This window comes from Rhinatrema bivittatum, chromosome 2 (assembly GCF_901001135.1).
Source record: "Rhinatrema bivittatum chromosome 2, aRhiBiv1.1, whole genome shotgun sequence".
Taxonomy (NCBI): domain Eukaryota; kingdom Metazoa; phylum Chordata; class Amphibia; order Gymnophiona; family Rhinatrematidae; genus Rhinatrema; species Rhinatrema bivittatum.
The window spans coordinates 217,816,758-217,837,181 of record NC_042616.1 but is presented as its reverse complement, the minus strand read 5'-3'; the positions used below and the strand labels follow the sequence as shown (position 1 = coordinate 217,837,181).

Here is a 20,424-nt window from a genome sequence, read left to right as displayed (position 1 = left end):
CTTTTTGTACACCCTAGGTCTATCCTAAGAGGCCATTGGAGGAAAAACGTCACGTGACAGAGGGGTGCCAATGTTATTCTTTACGGGTGTCAAGACCCTGTCAGTTTGTGAAATAAATATTGGGAAACAACGAAATGCAAAAAGCGACCTACTACGACAGCTCTGCAATCTATGGTGGCTACCCCTACCAAGGAGCAAATGGTTACACTTATAATGCCAGTCAGCAGCAATATCCTACGTCTTCATCTCTTGTGGAAACTGAGTATCATCGACCTGCTTGCTCTTTGCAGTCACCTGGCAGTATTGTGTCCCACCACAAGGCCAATGAAATCAATGAGAATTGCATGAGGACCATCAATAATCAATCTAGCCAGCCCCCAACAATCTCAGATCAGCAGCAGCAGCAGCAGCAGCAGCCTCCAGCACAAGCAGTGCTACCACCTCCCCCCTCTGTCTCACCACCTCAAAATGCCAGCAGCAATTCGGCCTCAGCTAGCACTACCAAGTCGACAAATATTACATCACCCACCATGTCCAAACAAATATTTCCTTGGATGAAAGAGTCTCGCCAAAACACAAAGCAGAAAACGGGCAGTTCCAGTTCAGGTAAAGGAATGCATTTCAGTTCTGAATTGTAGCGCTTACTTCCAAAGAATGTCTCCCGTATAGATAACAACAACCTAGGGCCCAGCAAGTCTAAATGCGCTCTTTTCTAATGGTTCACGCCTATCTTTCATCTGTTAGCAACATCTTTAGAAAATAAGACTTTAGCATTAAATTCTATCATTCACACAATGCAGTGTCTTCAAAACAACCCACTTCTACCAAAACTTGCTGTTTACAGCACTCTGGACTTGGAAACACTGTTTGGTTTTGAAGCTGTAAAATGTGTTTCAACTTGTTTGAAGTAAACGTCCTTAGCGCTCTGTATCTGGATCTGGCAATCAAAGACACAGTTAGGCTTTTCTAAAATATGGCAAGTATTTTAATGTCTCCTCATTGGTTTCTCTCGAGAATAAATAGCACATAGGGCCAGTCGCGCCAAACGAAACACAGACTAGTGTTTAATGCCTGCCTTCCAGGAGAGGTTTTTGTCTGGATACAAAGGCATGTGCTTTTTTGATGACACAATTACAGTAATAAACAAAAATGATTACAAATAGAATACCCTGGGACACCCACAGGCAGAATTACTTCTTCTTGCAAAAGTTTAATCAACCGTGCTTTTTTATTCCTGCAACACGTAGCTGGTCCCATTCTCAGTGCTTTTTTAAATTATAGCAGAAAAGTCTTATCCTTATCCAGCACAGTTGGATAGTTTATCAACTTACCGTAAAACATATGGGTCTTAAATGTGCTGCACAAATACACTCCCGCTGATAAAACAAGCACTAACTATAGTCGTCACCCATTTTGTTTACATGTGCCAGTTTTGCACGGAGATAATTTTATGGTATGAAAATATAACCTGAAACTTCCGCAAGTATCTTTTGCAGTTAAAAATGTTCCCCTAATGTCAGAGAACACTGCAACAAGACTGGGAAGCACTGCTTTTCTTACCCATGTCTGTGCTTGACAATAGCTATAGTGAATATAATTTCATACTCAAATATGTTCATTAAAATTTGTTTATGATCCTGTTTCCCAAAATGCCCGTCCCATTCTATAACCTGATAAAATTAAAGGGGAAAAAAAGGACACATACTCTTCTTATCTACCTAATATATTGGCCTCTGACCCAACTCACCTTATGTACATTGTTTACTGTATTTTGTATATTTAGTTACCTCTATTTAGCTATTTATGCTTAATCTCTGTATCCTTTGCCAAGTTCCGCTGCCCCCCCCCCCCCCATATTATCTGTTATCTTGTTATCTTGTTGCAATGTAAACTGCCCACTGAGGCGTCAGTTTGAGTTCCTTGTAAACCGGTGTGATATGTATATTATACAGGAACATCGGTATATAAAAACTAAAAATAAATAAATAAATAAATAAATATTTTATTTCATCCGAAATAATTCCTATCAACTCTTTAATACTGGTCAAGGGGGCAATACTTAAAAGCAAGGACCAAACCTTTTGAATAGGATCCCGCCTTCAAAACAATGACATTTAAAACAGCAATATCAATTTGCATGTTTCTTAACTTTTTAAATTTCTTCTATAGTTCTTAATTCCTGGATGTCCTTTAAATGTAACAATACATATTATTTTTCACGCTTTTATTCCCTTTAAAATAAAAGGTGTGCTCTCTTATTATGTCCATACTCTTTTCATATATATATATATATATATATATATATATATATATATATATATATATATATATTCTTGTTTTCTTTCATACGTCTTGTCAGTTCATACTATTTCAATAGTACTTTCCTCCAGTGGATTAAGGCTCAATACAGCAGCATCCCAGTTTGTTTAGATTCATAATAATAGGAGGGGCTTTTTGGTTAAGGAGGAGGAGCTTTCAAATGCTTAAGAAACTGTCTTCTCAAAAATGTAACTTAAAATCAGAATGAAGGAAAGCGATCTTAATCATTTTTCTTGTTTTAATTACCAACCAATTTATCTAATATTTGTTTTTACTAATATTGTTGCTTTGAGAGAATTATTTTCCAAATGCTTCCTTCCAATTGTGTTAGTAGGTACATCTTTTAAATAAAATATTACTCGACATAATTGTGTCACAGCCTAAACAACTCTGGTCCTGGAGTGCCATGAACAGGTCTGATTTTCAGGATATCCACAATGAATATGCAACAGGTATATTTGAATACACTGCTTCAAATGCATGCAAATATATCTCATGCATATTCACTGAGGATGTTCTGTAAACCAGAAACGTTTGTGGCACCCCAGGATCAGAATTGCCTACCCCTATTTTAGCTAATAGCAAGTATAGCTATTACTTTTTTTGGTATCTTGTATCCAGCAATTTTCTATTTTAGTCCTTAACTAGATTACAGATTAATGTGAACAATAATATCTTTTAAGGAAAAAATAAATGATTTCTATAAGAACTGGTGGTAATGGAAAGCTATGACCAGAAACCCAAATATAGCTCCTAGCTCAAATATGTTAGTAAGAGTACATGACAAATTTGAGCTTACTCCTTGATTCAGGGAAGTAATTTTGGGAAGGATCCTGAATATATTGCAACATTGAAGCAAGAAATATTAGGAAAAATGTCCATTCAGTTGAAAGCTAAAATGATAAGGATTCATCTTTTCAGGTTTGATTTTTATTTCATTCGTGAGGGGATATTAGTAAAGTTTTTGAACGTGCCTCCGATTTAGCCACTCCCACCATTATAAATCTAAGAAAGTTGGGCGGGGCTATGCTGATCCTTCATGCTGGAAAATACGAAATAGGACATTGAAGGGACAATTGAGAAGTGAGCGCAGGATAGGAGATATTTTTTAAACCTGCAGATGTGGGCTTTAAAAAAAAAATCTGCACACATTTATTTCAACAAACTGTAAATATAAGAGACAAAAACATATTAGGACAAGGGAAGGTAACGTAAAATGACAGAGCCCAGAGATAAGTGATGCTTGAAGAATCTGCAGACTTTCATGTTTAGGATCTTTAACTAAATCTATTTTGCTTATGCATATGATCCTGTGATGTTTCTTGGACAGCTTTTAATAACTTTTTTGTTTTACGTTTTTAATTTATCCAGGGGAAAGTTGCGCTGGTGATAAAAGCCCTCCAGGGCAAGCCTCCTCCAAACGGGCTCGAACGGCCTACACAAGTGCCCAGCTGGTAGAACTGGAAAAGGAATTTCACTTCAATAGATACCTTTGCAGGCCAAGAAGAGTAGAAATGGCTAATTTACTTAATCTCACAGAAAGACAGATCAAAATATGGTTTCAAAACCGCCGGATGAAATATAAAAAAGATCAGAAAGGGAAAGGCATGATGACCTCATCAGGAGGACAGTCCCCCAGCAGAAGCCCTGTGCCACCATCAACTGCTGGAGGATATCTAAACTCTATGCATTCTTTGGTAAATAGTGTTCCATACGAGCCACAGTCACCACCACCATTTAACAAGCCTCATCAAAATGCATATGGCATACCTACTTCCTATTCAGCCCCTCTCAATAATTGCCCTCCTCCTCCTCCTCAAAAGCGGTATACAGGAACATCAGCTGTTACTCCTGAATACGATGCTCATCCTCTTCAAGGCAACAGTAGTTATGGAAATCCTCATATACAGGGAAGCCCCGTCTATGTCGGTGGCAGCTATGTGGATACCATGACTAACTCTGGGCCTTCCATCTTTGGCTTAACTCATCTTCCTCATCCTTCTTCCACCAATATGGACTACAGTGGCCCTGGTCCAATGACTAGTAATCACCATCATGGACCTTGTGATTCACATCCAACATATACAGACCTTACTTCTCATCATCCTTCTCAGGGAAGAATTCAGGAAGCGCCCAAGCTGACCCACCTGTAATGGACAAGTCACTTGTAATGGAACATCGGTTATCAATATTTTTAAGTGCTTTCCACCCTACTGTCTTCTTTTCTCCTTTGGTAACACGTTTTTATAGTTTATGTGACGTAGCAATATTTGTTGCTTGAATTGCCCTATAGTTTCTATAGTGTTCTCTTTCTTCTTGAACTATCTAGCCTTGTAACTCGCTTTAGGAGTACTTAAGGCTTTACATTTTAACTTCTACACTTTTATCAAAACAGGGTATATGAACAAATTTTCTATAAAAGAAATTATTCAATGTAAATTTGTTCGTACATTATTTATCCCACAGGGAAGCAATTTACGAATTTTATTGCACTTCTTTTAAATAGCAAGAAAAAAAAATTCAAAGGCGCTTGAACCGGGGCTCCCTGGACATTTATTAATATGTGTACGTCTTTCAGTGTGTGTATACTGGTGAACATTCGGATTTATTTATTATTTTCTTTTCTTATTTTTTTTTTGCAAAAATTGAATAGTCTTACATGTTTAAAATATTATTTATCCCCATCTGTCATATTTATAAAATATGTACCCTGGATATTCAGGATATAATACTGGGCCTTTCACTGAATGGCATATTGGCAAACCTAGGGATTTCTATTTGAAGAAAAAAAAAAGGAAGAATCCAATATATAAAAATAATGATGCAATAAAGCAGAGAGAAATCAAAATATGAATAACCTATATCTGTGCTTGTGAGATCCACCTATACCGTAAATTCTGTAAAGGGTAAAATACTAAATTTGTTTCTATGGTTAAACATTCCTTGCTGCTCACGTTCTGAGAAAAAATAAAGTTTTTATTCTGAATAACAAAGTGTAAAGAACATTTTATTAGCAAACCAAGCAAACAACAACTAAAGTGCAAAATCCAATTGAATAGAGACGCAAATACATTCAAATATTGCAAGAGGAGAAAATGTATTCAGATTGCTTTAATGAGGTCCTTTTTTTCTGAGCTAATGACCTTATTTGTTTCAAAAGCCGTCTTCTGATTCCTATCTATGAACAAAACACCAGAAAACGGTGCCAAATGGTTCTATAGCCTCAAATATGTATACATATATAGTCCCAGCCTGGGAGAAAGTGTTCTGAAAATAAGGCCCTGTGGTTTTAAAGAACTGTAACGTATGATGATTACATAGGGCAGCATGCGTGTCTCAGTCAGCCAGCAACATATTGATGAGGATTGTACATATCCGTTTAAAACAGAATGCTAGACACGTTTCAATGAAACATTGGTTTCATTCCCTATATATTATATATCTATATATTTCCAGGAAAAAAAAAAGAAAGAAAGCAAACCTTAGCTGAAATACTGGTCAGTAACAATACTGGTAAATAGTCTCCGCTGTGAATACAGATGCTATTAATAACAGCAGTGGGCGAGAGGACATCTGATTGCAATTGCAAATGGAGAGGAGGCCAGTTACTGCTGAGCAGTGAGTCCTGAATGTGCAGATTGCGCCATGTTGGGATCTTCTCTTTCAGGCTGAAGGCTTCAGCCCCCGCTCAGAAACATCCGTCCAAACGGAAAAAGGGCTCTTTTCTTCTTCGGCTCGGAGAAGAACTTTGAAAAGTACAGAGGTTTCTACTCCCACCGTTTTTCTTCCAGTATCAAAATGCTGCATTAACAGCAAATGTGCTAAAAGAAACCGAAAAAAACCCAAAACCCCAGTTAAAATATAAAAGAAAAAAAAAGTATAGGCAAAAAGACTTAAAGCATACACATAACGTGTAATGCGGTATGAAAGGGATATATTGAAAAAAATATATATGCCTATTGCTCAAAATAACAAAAAGAAGTCAATAAAAACATAGATCTGCTTTATTCATTGAAGAAATACATATTTACAGAGATTGGATAAATCAGGCCCCAAGTAAAACTATGAAAGGAAAAAGGGTTTTGTTTAGAAAATGTGATCATCTCTCGTTTATCAGCAGACTAAAAATGAAAGAGCCTTAACAATCATGTCTTTTGTTCTTCCCTCGCAGCCAGCGATAGTTACAAAGACGGATAAGTAGAAACAGATAGATAGATGCAAATCTATTTATGAAAGACAAATGGGGCCTGCAAACGGTTTACTTTCTGCAAGTCTTCATTTTATAGACAAAATATACATGCACATATGGATGGATAAGCAAATAGAGATAAAGAGAATTCAGTTTCAAAATAATATTTGCATAGCACAAATAGCGTTGCAACTTTAAACACCGTTTTCAAACACAGCTTCTATTTTTCAATTTATATTTTCCCAATTGTGATTAATTACATATATATATATATGTATTTATATATATACACACACACACATACATGCACACATATTCACTATCTGCATGGTTTAATGCAGAAAAAGCCGCCATTTTGTTGGCATTCTTAAAAGTTACTAATGCATTTTCAACTTCAATCTCAAAGTCTAAATAGAAAGTCATATTCTAGGTTTCATATTGGGAATTATTCAAAATATCTAAATATCTATATAATGTTTTTCCCTACTCAGTGGTGATCTTGCTATGTAAAATCAATTGCCACATCAACCTTCCGATGCGATGTGGCACTGGCAAAATGTATATAGATTATTTTTATATCCGTTTTTCTGTGAAACATTATATATGTTGACAACAGATGTATGACAGAAATTATCGGATATGATAATACATTTGACTGTGGATCAGGATAAACATTTTCTTACAGAGATATTATCATATCAATAATACATCAGAAGAAATTAAAATAATCAATAAATTAGTAATTCTAGCTCCCTATATTTAACTTCGATTGCAGGTAAAACATTAACATAAAATGTTTTTCTTAGTAGCGGGTTAACAGTGCTTTCCCTTTGTTTCCTCTTACCGGTAAAAAAAAAAAAAAAGAACTTTAAGCGATTTTTCACTTGTTTACAACAAAACTAATAATCATCCTATGAATTGTGAAGGAAAGAATTCTCCTCTCTGCATCTCTGCTGTATATGTGCTTTCACTATATTCCTTCTTAGTATAATACTTAGAGTGAAAGTAGTAGAGGGGATGAGAAGATGTTCTTGATAGTCAAGGATATAGTCAAACGTCTCGGATGGTTCTGTATTAGAAGTACAAAAAGAATAAAAGGTTTGCAAAATAGCAACACCCCCACAGGTTTTTCTCACAAAGCGCAACTAAATTGCATGAGAATCTCCCTCTTTCTCGTTTTTCTGCCTTGTACTTGTAAACCTTAAGAAAAGGAAGAATAAAGGAGAGTAGCTGATCATTAAACAAAAGAAAGGTACCATACCTTGCACATCTGCACTACTCCTTGGTTTAAAAATATTTGAAAACCCATATTCCTTGGGAGCTTGCGTTTCTTGTTCTCCTTTTTTTTCCCAGGAACATTTGATCTTGGAAAGAGCAAGAAGCTTTAAATGTGGTCTTAAGGACCAGAAGCTGTCAAACCTTTTGGTGAACAAGATTGATCGCGCGCAGACTTCCTTAGAGCTTTGTTTGGAATAAAAGCAGGAAAATTATAAACCTTCCATTTTCTTACATCACGTTTATATTTTAAACACTACCTTTAGGTATTAAATAACCCCTTCCTTCCTAGGTTCCCACTGAACAAAGACAGCGCAAACACCTTATTCTACTCTGATTTCTCGCGAAGAATCACAATTGTTGTTGTTGTTTTTTTTTTTTTCATTTTTATTTACAACCTAAGGCTTTCTTATCTACACTTCTACTAACTAAACAATGACTTTTCAAGAAATAAAACTTTATCCAAGTAATAGGAGCTTGAAGGTTGATCAAAATCAATTCAAAAGATGTGAACTAAGTGACAGAATTGTAACAAGTTTTCATTTTTTCCCTTTGTTAGATTGTAAAAAGGAAAGGTAACACAGTTTATCTTACATTTAAAAATCCTTCAGTATGTACAGTAAATTAAAGGAGAAGCTTTATGTCCTACAGTGCTTGTCAAAGCCTTATATATTCACTGCGTTTAAATTTCTACTAATATATTTAATATATCATTGCTATAATTGAAAATGACTTTGTGTCCAAAGCATTATAACCTTAGCGATTTGCCTGTAAGAGGATCTAGAAAATAAACAGTAGCTACTGTGCAGCTTTTGCAGGTATCGCAATAATAATTAATTCATATTTTTTTTTTTATTACCATCACCGTTTAAGAAGAAACAACTAATAAACTGGCTCCTCATAATTTTATCTTAAATTGGAAGAAAACTACTCACCTGCTTCGGTCTATTAAGGTCGTTTTTAAAAGAAATATGTGTCAGTCAGCAGACGCTGGTAGTTTACAAACTAATGCCCTTTAAAAATTGTTTATGGTTCAGTTCAATTTAGTCGCTGGCAATATTCAAGTCATAAAAGATGAGGCTGGTTATGTCCCCTACGCGTCCTATATGAGCCAAGAACATGTCTACTGTGCAGGGTGCTGCTAACAATGGGCTCAGCCGCTGCCCAATTGTTCTCCCAACTGTACAACAAATAATAAAAACATGTAAGAGATCTACCAGCCAGAAAGCAGGGAAAGTAGCTTCATGGCAACCCAGATTCCCAAGGAAAACAGGCACTAAATGGGTCTCGCTGCAGCTTGGATGAAACTTCTTATGTAGCTGAGATTGAGGGGGTCTGGGTGTCAAAACTTTGAAGATTAATGGATTACTTTGTTAATGACTAAAGGCGTCAGATTTAGATGCTTAAATGATTTGTGAGGTGTAAAGCGTCTTCCTGACAGTCAGGAACAATACAAGGAGTGTGCAGGAGACAAAGGTTAAAAAGAGACAGCTTGTAGGACAGGCGATAAAATATCTATCTATCTATCTATCTATCTATCTATCTATCTTTCTATCTATCTATCTATATTATGAAGGTCGGATTAAAAGAAGTGTAAATAAAAACCTTGCCGGTCTAGAATGAGGCGTTCCTCCCTGACTTTTTTGGATCAATCACACAGACAGTGGCTTCTTTTGATTAAACCCCAAATTGTCATTGGGCAGAGGCAATCATGTGACAGCCAATTCGGTCCAATTTCAACCTTGTCTCCATGAATTCAATAGTTTAATAGTAGCACGGTCCCCATACGGCTGTAATCAGTGAATTAGAAAAAAAACACTAGCAGCGATTTTATGATATTTTTTGTTGTTGCCGGGGCCTTCCAAAACCATAAATAAGAGCTAACTTTTCTCAAGACCTGAGGAGAAGGCCATGAATTACGAATTTGAGCGAGAGATCGGTTTTATCAATAGTCAGCCGTCGCTTGCTGAGTGCCTGACATCTTTTCCCCCTGTCGGTGATACATTTCAAAGTTCATCAATCAAGAACTCGACGCTTTCACACTCGACACTGATTCCTCCTCCTTTTGAGCAGACCATCCCCAGCCTGAACCCAGGCAGCCACCCTCGCCACAGCCGACCAAAACAGAGTCCCAATGGCAGCAGCAGCCCTGTGCCAGCCGGCGCCTTGCCTCCGGAGTACCCCTGGATGAAAGAGAAAAAAGCCTCGAAGAGGAATGCTCTACCTGCTTCATCCGCAGCCTCTGCCACTGGACCAGCCTGCCTGAGCCAGAAAGGTCAGTTCAAAGACTTTCCTACGGGCACTTTCTTTTATTGCTTTCTTACCTGAGTGGGGGATTCGGAAATCTTTTGAGGTGAAAGGATTGGCGAGTTCCAAATTACTAAGGACTTTTCCTTAACTTATATAACACAGAGTGATTTATTGGAGTTGCAGCTGACCTCCTGTTGTCTGGCTATCCTAGAGTTTTGATATTTGACAGTAATGAAGAGTGATAGATTGCTCTTGTTCAGCTAAGCAGCTGATGCATTAATTAGAAATAGTACTGTGGCTAATATAAAAGTTTCTTCTGTTGCTGATGGCGCTGAGATATTGGATTATTTCTAATTTGTTTAAAAAAAAAAAAAAAGCAAGCCTCCACACACACTGCCTGCGCCTAAGTGCTCAACAATGGGATTTACTGCATACAGGGCGGCCATTTTGTTGCAGGGGATATTTTTCTATTTTTTTTATTTTTATCTAAAATATGTTTGGCATTTAAGTAGGAGTTTGTATGTTCTATATTTTACAGAGGCTATTGAAATCCCAGATAACAGTAATGGAGGATCCAGGCGATTAAGGACAGCGTACACCAACACACAGCTTTTGGAGCTGGAAAAAGAATTCCATTTCAACAAGTATCTCTGTAGACCAAGGAGGGTGGAGATTGCAGCTTTGCTGGATTTGACTGAGAGACAAGTAAAAGTGTGGTTTCAGAACAGGAGAATGAAGCACAAAAGACAGACCCAATGTAAGGAGAACCAAAATGGGGATGGGAAATTTAAGAATTTGGAGGACCCCGAAAAAGCCGAAGAAGAGGAGGAGAAATCTCTCTTCGAGCAAGCCCTGAATAGTGTCTCAGGAGCTCTTTTGGAACGAGAAAGTTACACTTTTCAACAAAATGCACTATCCCAGCAGCAGGCTCAGAATGTACACAATGGAGAATCCCAAAGTTTCCCCGTTTCACCTTTAACAAGCAATGAGAAAAATCTGAAACATTTTCCGCACCAGTCACCCACTGTTCAAAACTGCCTGTCAACAATGGCCCAGAACTGTGCAGCTGGCCTGAACAATGACAGTCCGGAGGCCCTGGATGTCTCTTCTTTGCAGGACTTCAATGTTTTCTCTACAGATTCCTGCCTACAGCTTTCAGATGCAGTTTCACCCAGTTTGCCAGAATCTCTCGACAGCCCTGTAGATATTTCAGCTGACAGTTTTGACTTTTTTACAGACACATTTACTACAATTGATTTGCAACATTTGAATTATTGAAAAAAAAAAGAAGACTTCTTTTCCCTAAAAATGTGGGTTATGCCTTCTCTTTTTAAGTGAATTGAATTTGCTTCTTTTTCTTTTACTGGTCAGTACCTTCTTTTGATTTGTTTTTAACTCTCTTTACTGTAATTTGCATCCACTTCTCGGTTTATTATGAAAGTTTAGTTGTATTCAGTTTAAGCTAATTACAGTCTAGACCATTCTTTGAAAGCAATATATGAGGCCTGTAAAGAAAGTGAGGAAATCTAATAGTTTCTTCACTTTCTTTTTATTTTTGTATTACATTAGGATATGTTGTCATAAGTATTTTTGGTAGAATAAATTGCTATTTGCTACAAGTAGGTTGTTATTTTTGCCTCTTCCAGAACTTTTTATAATATAATTCCACACCCTCCACTCACGTTCAGTTCACAAATAAAATCAAATATTCTGGTCACAACTGAGCTTTTTTTCTGCAGTCCAACATATTTATTAGATAAAAGAGAATTTTCAATTTTCCTTTTTTCTTGTCACAAATAAAAAATAAAATTAACAATGAGAAGAGGATCATACATGGATCGTTTGCTTTCCATTGACAAAATATTTTAAGTTCTAAGAGTGCAGATACAAGATTTTGTAAATTCCAAATATAATGCACACAGAAGGCAATATTTTAAACATCTTTAAAATAATAATAAAAGTTGCAGAATAAGTACAATTTTAAAACTGAATAAATATTTTTTTATAGATTTATATTATTAAATATTTATTCTATTAATACTGCATTGCATTTATCCGGAGGCTTTATGTAACTTAAATTCCAGTTTTGCAATAAGTTTGTTGGTGCCACAACTGTAGGTAGAGTCCAAAAAACAGACCTAAAATGACACAAAAACAACAAAAGAATAATCGGTTAATATCTGAACAATAGGTTTTACGTTTAAGAAATAAATCAATATTTAGTTTACAAACAGAATCAAAGCTTAAAGAAATTAATCTAAAGTCCATTCTTAAAAATATTTACCTAGTGCAGGACTAGAGACCTAAAAATTCAACCATGTTTATAAAGTTAGATGTTTGAAAGTCTGGGATCTGGGCCCACTCCAAAGGGAGAGGCACTTCTTAAAATAAAAACACAGCCGCATTCATCACTGTAAATCTGTATTATTATTTCTCACTTATCTTCTTTCTAAAATTTCTGGATTGGAGAAGAATGCTTTTGGGGGCTTTAAATTATATGCCCCTAAACTAAACGATGCGTGTAAGTGTTACGTATTTTATAGTCTATAGCAAAGACAACTTTTCAATGTCCGGTAACTGATTTGTGTTTGTATCTAAGTCATACATGGATATATATAGTCCATTGTGTGTTTTGCTTTGCTAGTACTGCTAGTACTGCAACACGTTGTGAAGCCGCCTAGCCAATAGTTGGACGAGCTGGATGCAATTCTTCCTAAACTAATAAATCAAACTCTTTCTATGAATGAGAATGTCATCAAAGAGATCAATTGCAGGAACACATGCACAAATAAAACTCCTCTTACGTATTAGTCTGGGCTGGGGTTCCCCGTCCACAAGCATTAAGTTAGCAGGCGTTAAGTCATAATTCATTTTTAATGCTGTTTAAAAACAACAGCCTGGCTGAGCTGTGGATGCAGTAACAAAGCAGCAGCCTGCTTTCTTCTCTTTCTCGCTCGCTCTCTAACTTACGCGTTTGCCGAACAAGTCTACTTTAAAATTCAACCGCACTTGTTTAATGTGATTTTTTTTTTTAATTAATTGCTATTGCTGCGCATGCCCTTGTTAAATTATAGGCGCATCTTTTGCTAACTAAAGCCTTTAGGAAGTTCGACAAACGATCACGTTCATAAAAGAATTAGAACTGAACCCCTCCCCCCCTAATTCCGAATATCATAATGTGGGCAGAAGGAGACCGCGGAGCTACCTGATGCAGGCCGTGTAGTCTCCATTAATCGAGAAACAATTCTAACTTCTGCCAAATAGCACAGGATAAGATAAGGGTCTTTCGACAAAACCTTTGTCCAAAAAATGTGGCTTACAAGGCTTAAAGAGACCACAACGTATGAATCAGTGTTATTTTAATGATTCTTCTCCGAGCTCGTATATGATGGTCATTTTTAATTTAATTTCAAAGATCGTGAGATCCATCTGTGTATAGTTTATTCCTTCTCTCTTTGTACTTCTTTTCTAAACGTAAGCAGTAGCGGATTCCTGAGCATTGCTTGGGAAAATACAACAAAAGAAACCTACTTCTTTGAAACAATTCACACGCACCAACCTCCCCCCCCCCCCCCCCCCCAAAAAAAAAACCAACAACCCCTATCCTCTTCCTCGGCTGAAGATATGTCTGAAAACCTCTTAAATATTTTATATTAATCATTACAAAGTTACATTTCTTATAATGCTGACATAAAATAAGCCGAATAATCACATTCATATGTAGGTAAGCACGAGTAATTTGCATACATTTAAACAATGTATTTTAAAAGAAAGGGAGCTTTAACAAGTAAAAATGTAATCCATTTTCCATTTTAATTCCTCTTGGCCAATTGTGTGGGATCTAATTGTTTTAAATGTTCAAGCTACCTCCCCTACGCATTCTTGGCCGTTGGTCAAGAAGAAAAGAAAAGCGGGACGTAGGAGGAAAGCAATGCTTTTGAGGATAAGGACCAGCTTGAAAAATAGATTCCACGCAGCAACGGCCAGAAATTGGTTTCTTGGTTCACTATCAGGTTTTGCCTTCTAACTTCAAGTCTAATTAGAATCAGGAACATACTAATTGAATAAAAAATATTCAGAAGGTATGTCTCCCTATTGCAAAAAAATAAAAATAAAAAATTCAGTGTATCAGATGCCCGCAGATTAATAAATAAAACCATGATTACAAAATGTCAAACCAGAACGACCTGCATGAGAAATCGTACACTCTACAGGCTAAGCAGGAATTGAAACTTTTCCTGTCTGAGTAACTGTGCCTACTCAATCTCAAATTCTCTCTCCCTCTCTTTGTCTAGATGTTTCCTATATAATCATGTAGAAAGTGGCTTGTCAGGCCATACACCAAATGGCAATTTCTATCCTATTAGCATTTGTCACTAATTATTAATTGCTAGGCCAGCTACACTTTTCCGGGAAGACATTAGTTTCCCTATTCCAGCAGCGTTTATCTTTTCAAACAGAAAGCAAGCAAGGAAGAATAAAGGTAACATCAGGGCCAGGGGTGGCAAATTACAAGCGCAGCTCACAAAGGATATCCCTGGCCATGTAGCACTAGACATCTGTCTGCTTGTACCGTCCTCGCATGTGTACAGTATGGTGGGGGGGTTCAACTATGATGTGACAGAAAGAATTAATTGAAGTAAAATGATTACTGCCCTCCGAGCTCCCCTCCCCCCCCCCTCCCTCCTCCTTCGTTCGTGAGGTCATCCAGTGCTTTCAATGCCGGGACAGAAGCCCTGCCCGTGGTTCCCAAGCAGAGCCAGCAAATGTGCGCCCAGTCAGGAGCGCTGCCGAAAACTGGCAGCTGCAATGCAGAGCCTAGGCAGGCAGGCAGGCTTCTTACGTGGCTTAAGTTTTAAAGCTGCAGTGCCTGCTAGATTGCTCCAAATATCAACTCACTTATTTCTGGCCTCTACTGCTTCCTGTCTGGTCTTATTCCTAAGTCTCCGTCCTAATGTCTTAATATTTATAGATATATTTTTTTATTTCTTACATTTGTATCTTTTTTTTTTTTTTTGTAATAAAGGCTTTGCTCCTGCCCTGTTTGTTATAGCAACGCACGTCCTTAAATCCACTTTTCTATGGTGCCTGCTATTCTCATGCTTCACGTGTGTATCATCCTGCAATAAGGTTCAAAGGAGGATCAGCACGGGAACACCCTGCTTTACTTAGTTCATAAGGATGGGAGTGGCTAAGTAGGAGGAGCTTTTACAACCTTTTAGGTTTTGTTTTGTTTTTTTTTATATCTGTTAAAAAAAAAAGAACTGCGGATCAGAATGAAAAGAAAACTGTCGCTGGCTTTGCGATTTCACCTTCCCGCCGAACTCTCTAACAATAATTACGCTGCTTGAAGCCCTCATCCATGCTCCTTAGCCAGCAGGGCACTGTGCTGACCGGCATTAGCTGCGATCGTTTGTGCCGCGGTGAAGCCCTGTCGATGCCGTTGCTCAGCGTTAGCCTGCCCAGTTTACTAAGACATCTCTGAGGTTAGCACAGCGGCGTTGAACTGCAGTATTTAAAACTAAACACGGGCACACACACGCACACACGCACTCACCCTCCCCTCCCCTCCCCCCCAAATGGCTTTCTTCCGGTCTTTATTCAGTAAGCCAGAGACAGCCTAGTCACACTGTTCTGAATAATATTAGGCGATCTACGGTGCAATAAAGAGAGGCAAAGTACAGATCAGATTCGGCCTTTTTAATAAAGAAACACACACGGGATACTCACCTACGAAGGAATTCCGGCAATCTTTGCTGCTCGGCTCGCCAAGCGAGCAGGATCTCTGCCGAGAGTGGAAGCCTTGATCCGAAGTCTCCCGCCTGGGCTCCTAGCATTTGCCTGCCAGCGTGCGCTCTCTCTCCCTGTCAATAAAGCCCACCCCCTCCCCCGGTCCCGTCCCCGTCCCCCCCTTCCTTCCGGGTACAGGCTGCTTGTCCGCTGCAGGCTCGGGGCTTACGCCGCGCTCCCCGGCTCCTTTCCCCTCTGCTCACTACCTCAGTCTGGCCCATGTTTCCCAGCGCCAGGACGAGAAATGGGCTGCCGTGCGTCACCTTGATGGAGGAGCGCTCGGAATTTAAATGCCACTGAAAGGGCGATCCATCACCGCAAGGAGCAGGCAAACCTTAGCAGGGCGCGCAGCCATTGGCTGCCGCAGTCACCTGACCCAGGTTCACTGTACATTCATATCATTTTTCTTCTGGCCCCCATGGAGGAAGTGAGAAAGTTGGCACGGTCATCCAGGACTCTGAAGACCCAGTCACTTTAGTGATAAATGGACAATGCGAGGATGAGTTCCTTCCTTGATTATTCACCCCTCATGAGCGGAGAAGCGGGGACCTGTTCCTCCCGAGCCTATCACCCAGATCATGGAATTGCAACTTTCCAGTCCTGTGCGGTCAGTGCTAATACCTGCAGCGGGGAGGATCGCTTTATTGTGGGCAGGGGGGTCCAGATAAGTCCTCGCCACCACCCCCACCATCAGCCTGCTGCTTACCAGCATCACAACGGTCTGGGGGGTTCCTATCCCCACACTGGCTGTGGCACAGGGTATAGTTCGCAGAATTTCAACCCAGGTTACAGTCACTACCCATTAAATCAGGAGCCAGATGTGAGTGCAGGGTATGCTCAGTGCACGCCTGCTGTTTACCCTGGGAACATTTCATCGTCCATGGTCCAGCCTCATCACCACCAGGGCTATGGCGGAGGGACAGTGGGTTCAGCTCAATACATTCATCATCCATATGGACCAGAACAGCAAAACCTGACTCTGGCAGGTTACAATAATTCATTATCCCCCCTCCATGCCAGTCACCAGGAAGCCTGTCACTCTCCCTCTGCAGATATATCGCCTCCAGCACAAACGTTTGATTGGATGAAAGTGAAAAGAAATCCACCAAAAACAGGTATGTCAAGACATTGAGTCCCTGGTTCATTTTGTTGTCGCTCTTATTGAAAAAGGTTTCCTGAACTGAAAGGCGTCACTGCTTGTTTGTTGTCCTACGTAGTGCGTAAGTTTTACACAGAGCAATGAATCGAGTGTTAGAAGACACCATAGGAGATGTGGTTCCAGCACTTCCCAGTCGCTGATCAAAACTTAGGGAAATAATTTTAGCTCAGCGTGCATGTCTCAGTTTGCACACTGTAAATTGATAAAAAGGCATCATACTAATGATCTTAGCGACCCAGACATACAGTTTTGGAAAAGGAAAACTAAATATCTGAGTAGAAATGATTCCTTTAACAAGTCAACATGTCTTTAAGATGCAGCCTTTCAGGGCTACTAATGTTCCTTTTATGAAGGAATATGGCATTGACATTGCATGAGGAAAGGATCTTATCAGTTCTTAAAAATGTGCATATTAAAACGTTCATTACTATTATAAAGGTAGTCAGGTGTTCCACATTAGAGGTGGCTGCATCCATATGTCTGGAGCATTGTATTATAAAGCACATAGGCATCCTGGTTCTATGAAAGACATAGATATATGTGGATATATAATTATGTAAACACCTAAGGGTGTTTTTTGATCCCTGTGTGTGTGTGAAACAGACTTTCCCTGGAAGACTCTGGAAGCTAAACGTTAATTCTCTGTAGTAATAATTACATGCCCTTCATAAACCATTTAGTAGAAGTCTCTGGTTTATCCTGATGGATCACTCTATGCACAACGTCTGAAAGGCGGAATATACATTAAAAACAACAACAACAACAACAACATTATTATATTCACACCTTAGATTCCATTTTCCCTGGTTTGTTTATGTTTTAAAGCAATCCTGTTAAGATCGGTCCTTTTATCATGCCCGTTTGCTTTTCCAGATAATAGGCACAGCACATGTATACATCACAGCGTATTAATATTGCATTATTACCATTTTTCTCTCTACTCTTTTAGGGAAAGCCGGAGAGTACGGGTACGTGGGCCAACCTAATACAGTAAGAACAAATTTTACCACCAAACAGCTCACAGAACTGGAGAAAGAATTTCACTTCAACAAGTACCTGACTAGGGCCAGAAGGGTGGAGATAGCAGCTGCCCTGCAACTGAACGAGACCCAGGTGAAAATATGGTTCCAAAACCGACGGATGAAGCAGAAAAAAAGGGAGAAGGAAGGGCTGCTCCCCTTATCTCCCGCCACTCCTGTAGGAAGTGAAGATAAAACAGGAGAGACTGAAAAACCCCACTCGTCTCCCTGTACCCCTTCACCAGCTTCAACCAGCTCGGATAACCTAACTACCTCGAACTAAAACTCTCCAAGGGCTGCTGCCTGCTCTGTCTAGCACACTCTTGATTTATGTTGATGATTTGAAAGCCTGCGTTTGTTCTCTAGAAAGCTTAATCCTTTACATCAAGCCCACTGAATTCTAGAGCTAATCTGGATTTAGAAAGGTTGTGAACTGATAACGCTAATGATACTCCTGTACATTTCTTAACATATACAAACCCTTATGTGAGCTGTTTTTGCTACAGAGAAGTAGTTGGAACCTTTACCAGACAGAATCTAGCCAAACAGAACTGAATAAGGGAGTTTTCTGTCACTTGTTTCCTATAAGAGTCAGAAAATAATACACAGCCTCATACAGAAGAGATGCACTGTAGGAAGTGTTTACAAAGGTGGAATAATTTACATCTTATAATTTAATGTATTCTATTTTGTGTGTCTGAGTTTGTTGGTTGTAAATAATTAGTCCAAGAGATTTATCTTTTTACAAATTTTCTAAAAATGTTTAGACTATGGTATTAAAACAGGTGGAGAAGTCCTTAAGAGCTGAATACAATTTTATAAGTGCAGTATAAAACTGATGATCAAATCAACTAGCTTATTCCAAAGATATACCTCACATGGTAGCACTTTTCTCTATTTGAAGAAAAAGAAACTGCTGAAGTTGCGCTGGATTTTGTAAACCCAGCAAGGTGTGTTTTTGGTTTTTTTTTGTTTTTGTTTTTGTCCTCTGACATGCCTGATGGACTACAATGAACTGAAGGGTATATTATCCAAAAGACCTTAAAATCCTTAACTTCACATTAATTCTTTCTTAGACGTGAGGTCTTCTCAACCAAATCGTAAATGTGATTAATGGCCAAATGAATGTATATTTTATGTGATTGATGTATATCGAAATTTGCATGATGCACAGTGCTTAGATGTGACTACTGCACACTGAGTTCTATCAGTTGTCGTCTGTGATCCAATCATATTTCTGTACAATCATTCAAGGCTCTGAGATTCTGCGAGTGGTGGAATCCAGGGCAAAGTTTACGGGTCCTAAGATGTCTGTAATAAACATATTGAAGTTTCAAGTATGCCTCTTTACAGTTGTCTATTTCTCTTCAGTCCTTCAAAACCAGGAGTCAGACCACAGCTCGAGACGCGTGCGCTCTTGTTTTCTTTGATCTGGCCAGCGATGTGCTGGGATCTTGAGCGAAACACTTCTTTAAAAGTCCTGAACTGCTTTATCTGCAGAGGTCAGAACTTTGGGCAACGCTAGTTCGCCACATCGAGTGGCACCACCTCTGACCTAACTGTGTGTCCCTGGGCTCAGCTCACAGGCTTTTTCTTGGCTGTACTTTTCATGGCTGCAACTGTCATATATAGAAAGGGAGAGAATGTGTGACCCAAGATCGGCTTGTAGCAGTCTGTTCTCCAAGAACTTCCTGGGTCACGTAGTAACCTTTTCACCTCAGATGCGATGTTGACATATACATAAACAGAGCACTCTTCAAAAGCTGAAACTCTCTTCCTTCAGTCTTTCTTCACTTCACTTCTTCGGTGGTTAAGACACGAGATGCACTTTTAATTACCATAAGCAGAAAGATGTCCAGGTATAGTGTTTTCCTATAATTACTGCAGTGCCAGTCCGTCCAACCTAAAGATGTTCCCATGAAATACATGATGGGAAAAATGCTTTATAAAACAAAGTTCTAATGGCATACTAACATTTCCCGAGATAAGTTAGACAGAGTAGTAAACGGAACCAGAGGTTTTATTTGTCATGACACGTTATTATTTTGTTTTGACGCAATGACATAAGGATGAATGAACAATGTTTCAGTTTTTAGATACAGAATATACAAAAAGGTTCAATTAGCCTAAGTTTGAAACACGGGGACAGTGAAGGCAATCCTCGAGGCTTTTGTCTTTTCTGCTGACCAGTCCCACATCGTTTCTAAACTTTCCTTATCCAATTACCTCGGCAAAGCAGGTAGAGGTATTGCCTGCTTGTGAACAATTACCCAACTAAATTTAAGGCTTCACATGACAGTGCGAATTATTTCAGGTAACCCAAGACGCCCGGAAACACTGCACATTCTAGTATTGCATTGACCATATTCAAAATCGAATTAACATTTCAAATGTGCACAGACTGCTGCTACACTTTTAAGACC

General features: G+C 38.8%; 3 protein-coding genes and 1 long non-coding RNA gene across 8 annotated transcripts in view; 3 read left to right on the top strand and 1 right to left on the bottom strand.

Annotated features, from left to right (window-relative positions):
• The window catches only part of HOXA3 (homeobox A3), a 45,984-nt gene extending 40,697 nt beyond the window's left edge, over positions 1-5,287 (top strand). For all 5 annotated transcript variants that reach the window (XM_029589165.1, XM_029589167.1, XM_029589163.1 and 2 more), the window contains 2 exons: positions 18-606; positions 3,691-5,287. In XM_029589165.1, the coding sequence (XP_029445025.1) occupies positions 135-606; positions 3,691-4,472 (1,254 nt within the window). In that variant the 5' untranslated portion in view covers positions 18-134 and the 3' untranslated portion in view covers positions 4,473-5,287. The remainder of the gene's footprint in view (positions 1-17; positions 607-3,690) is intronic.
• A 21-nt stretch (positions 5,288-5,308) lies between these two features.
• LOC115084376 lies at positions 5,309-9,187 on the bottom strand. Its single transcript, XR_003854534.1, has 2 exons — positions 7,770-9,187; positions 5,309-6,140 (listed from the first exon to the last, which is right to left on the bottom strand). It is a non-coding gene; the product is annotated as an uncharacterized LOC115084376 (long non-coding RNA).
• A 58-nt stretch (positions 9,188-9,245) lies between these two features.
• Positions 9,246-11,730, top strand: HOXA2 (homeobox A2). The gene is made up of 2 exons (XM_029589168.1): positions 9,246-10,058; positions 10,572-11,730. The coding sequence occupies exons 1-2, from the start codon at positions 9,695-9,697 to the stop codon at positions 11,309-11,311; spliced, it is 1,104 nt and encodes a 367-aa protein (XP_029445028.1). The 5' UTR covers positions 9,246-9,694; the 3' UTR covers positions 11,312-11,730.
• Positions 11,731-16,139: 4,409 nt separating this feature from the next.
• HOXA1 (homeobox A1) lies at positions 16,140-19,303 on the top strand. Its single transcript, XM_029589169.1, has 2 exons — positions 16,140-16,938; positions 17,932-19,303. Exons 1-2 carry the CDS (start codon positions 16,308-16,310, stop codon positions 18,282-18,284), a joined length of 984 nt encoding a protein of 327 aa, XP_029445029.1. The 5' UTR covers positions 16,140-16,307; the 3' UTR covers positions 18,285-19,303.
• Positions 19,304-20,424: the final 1,121 nt, after the last annotated feature.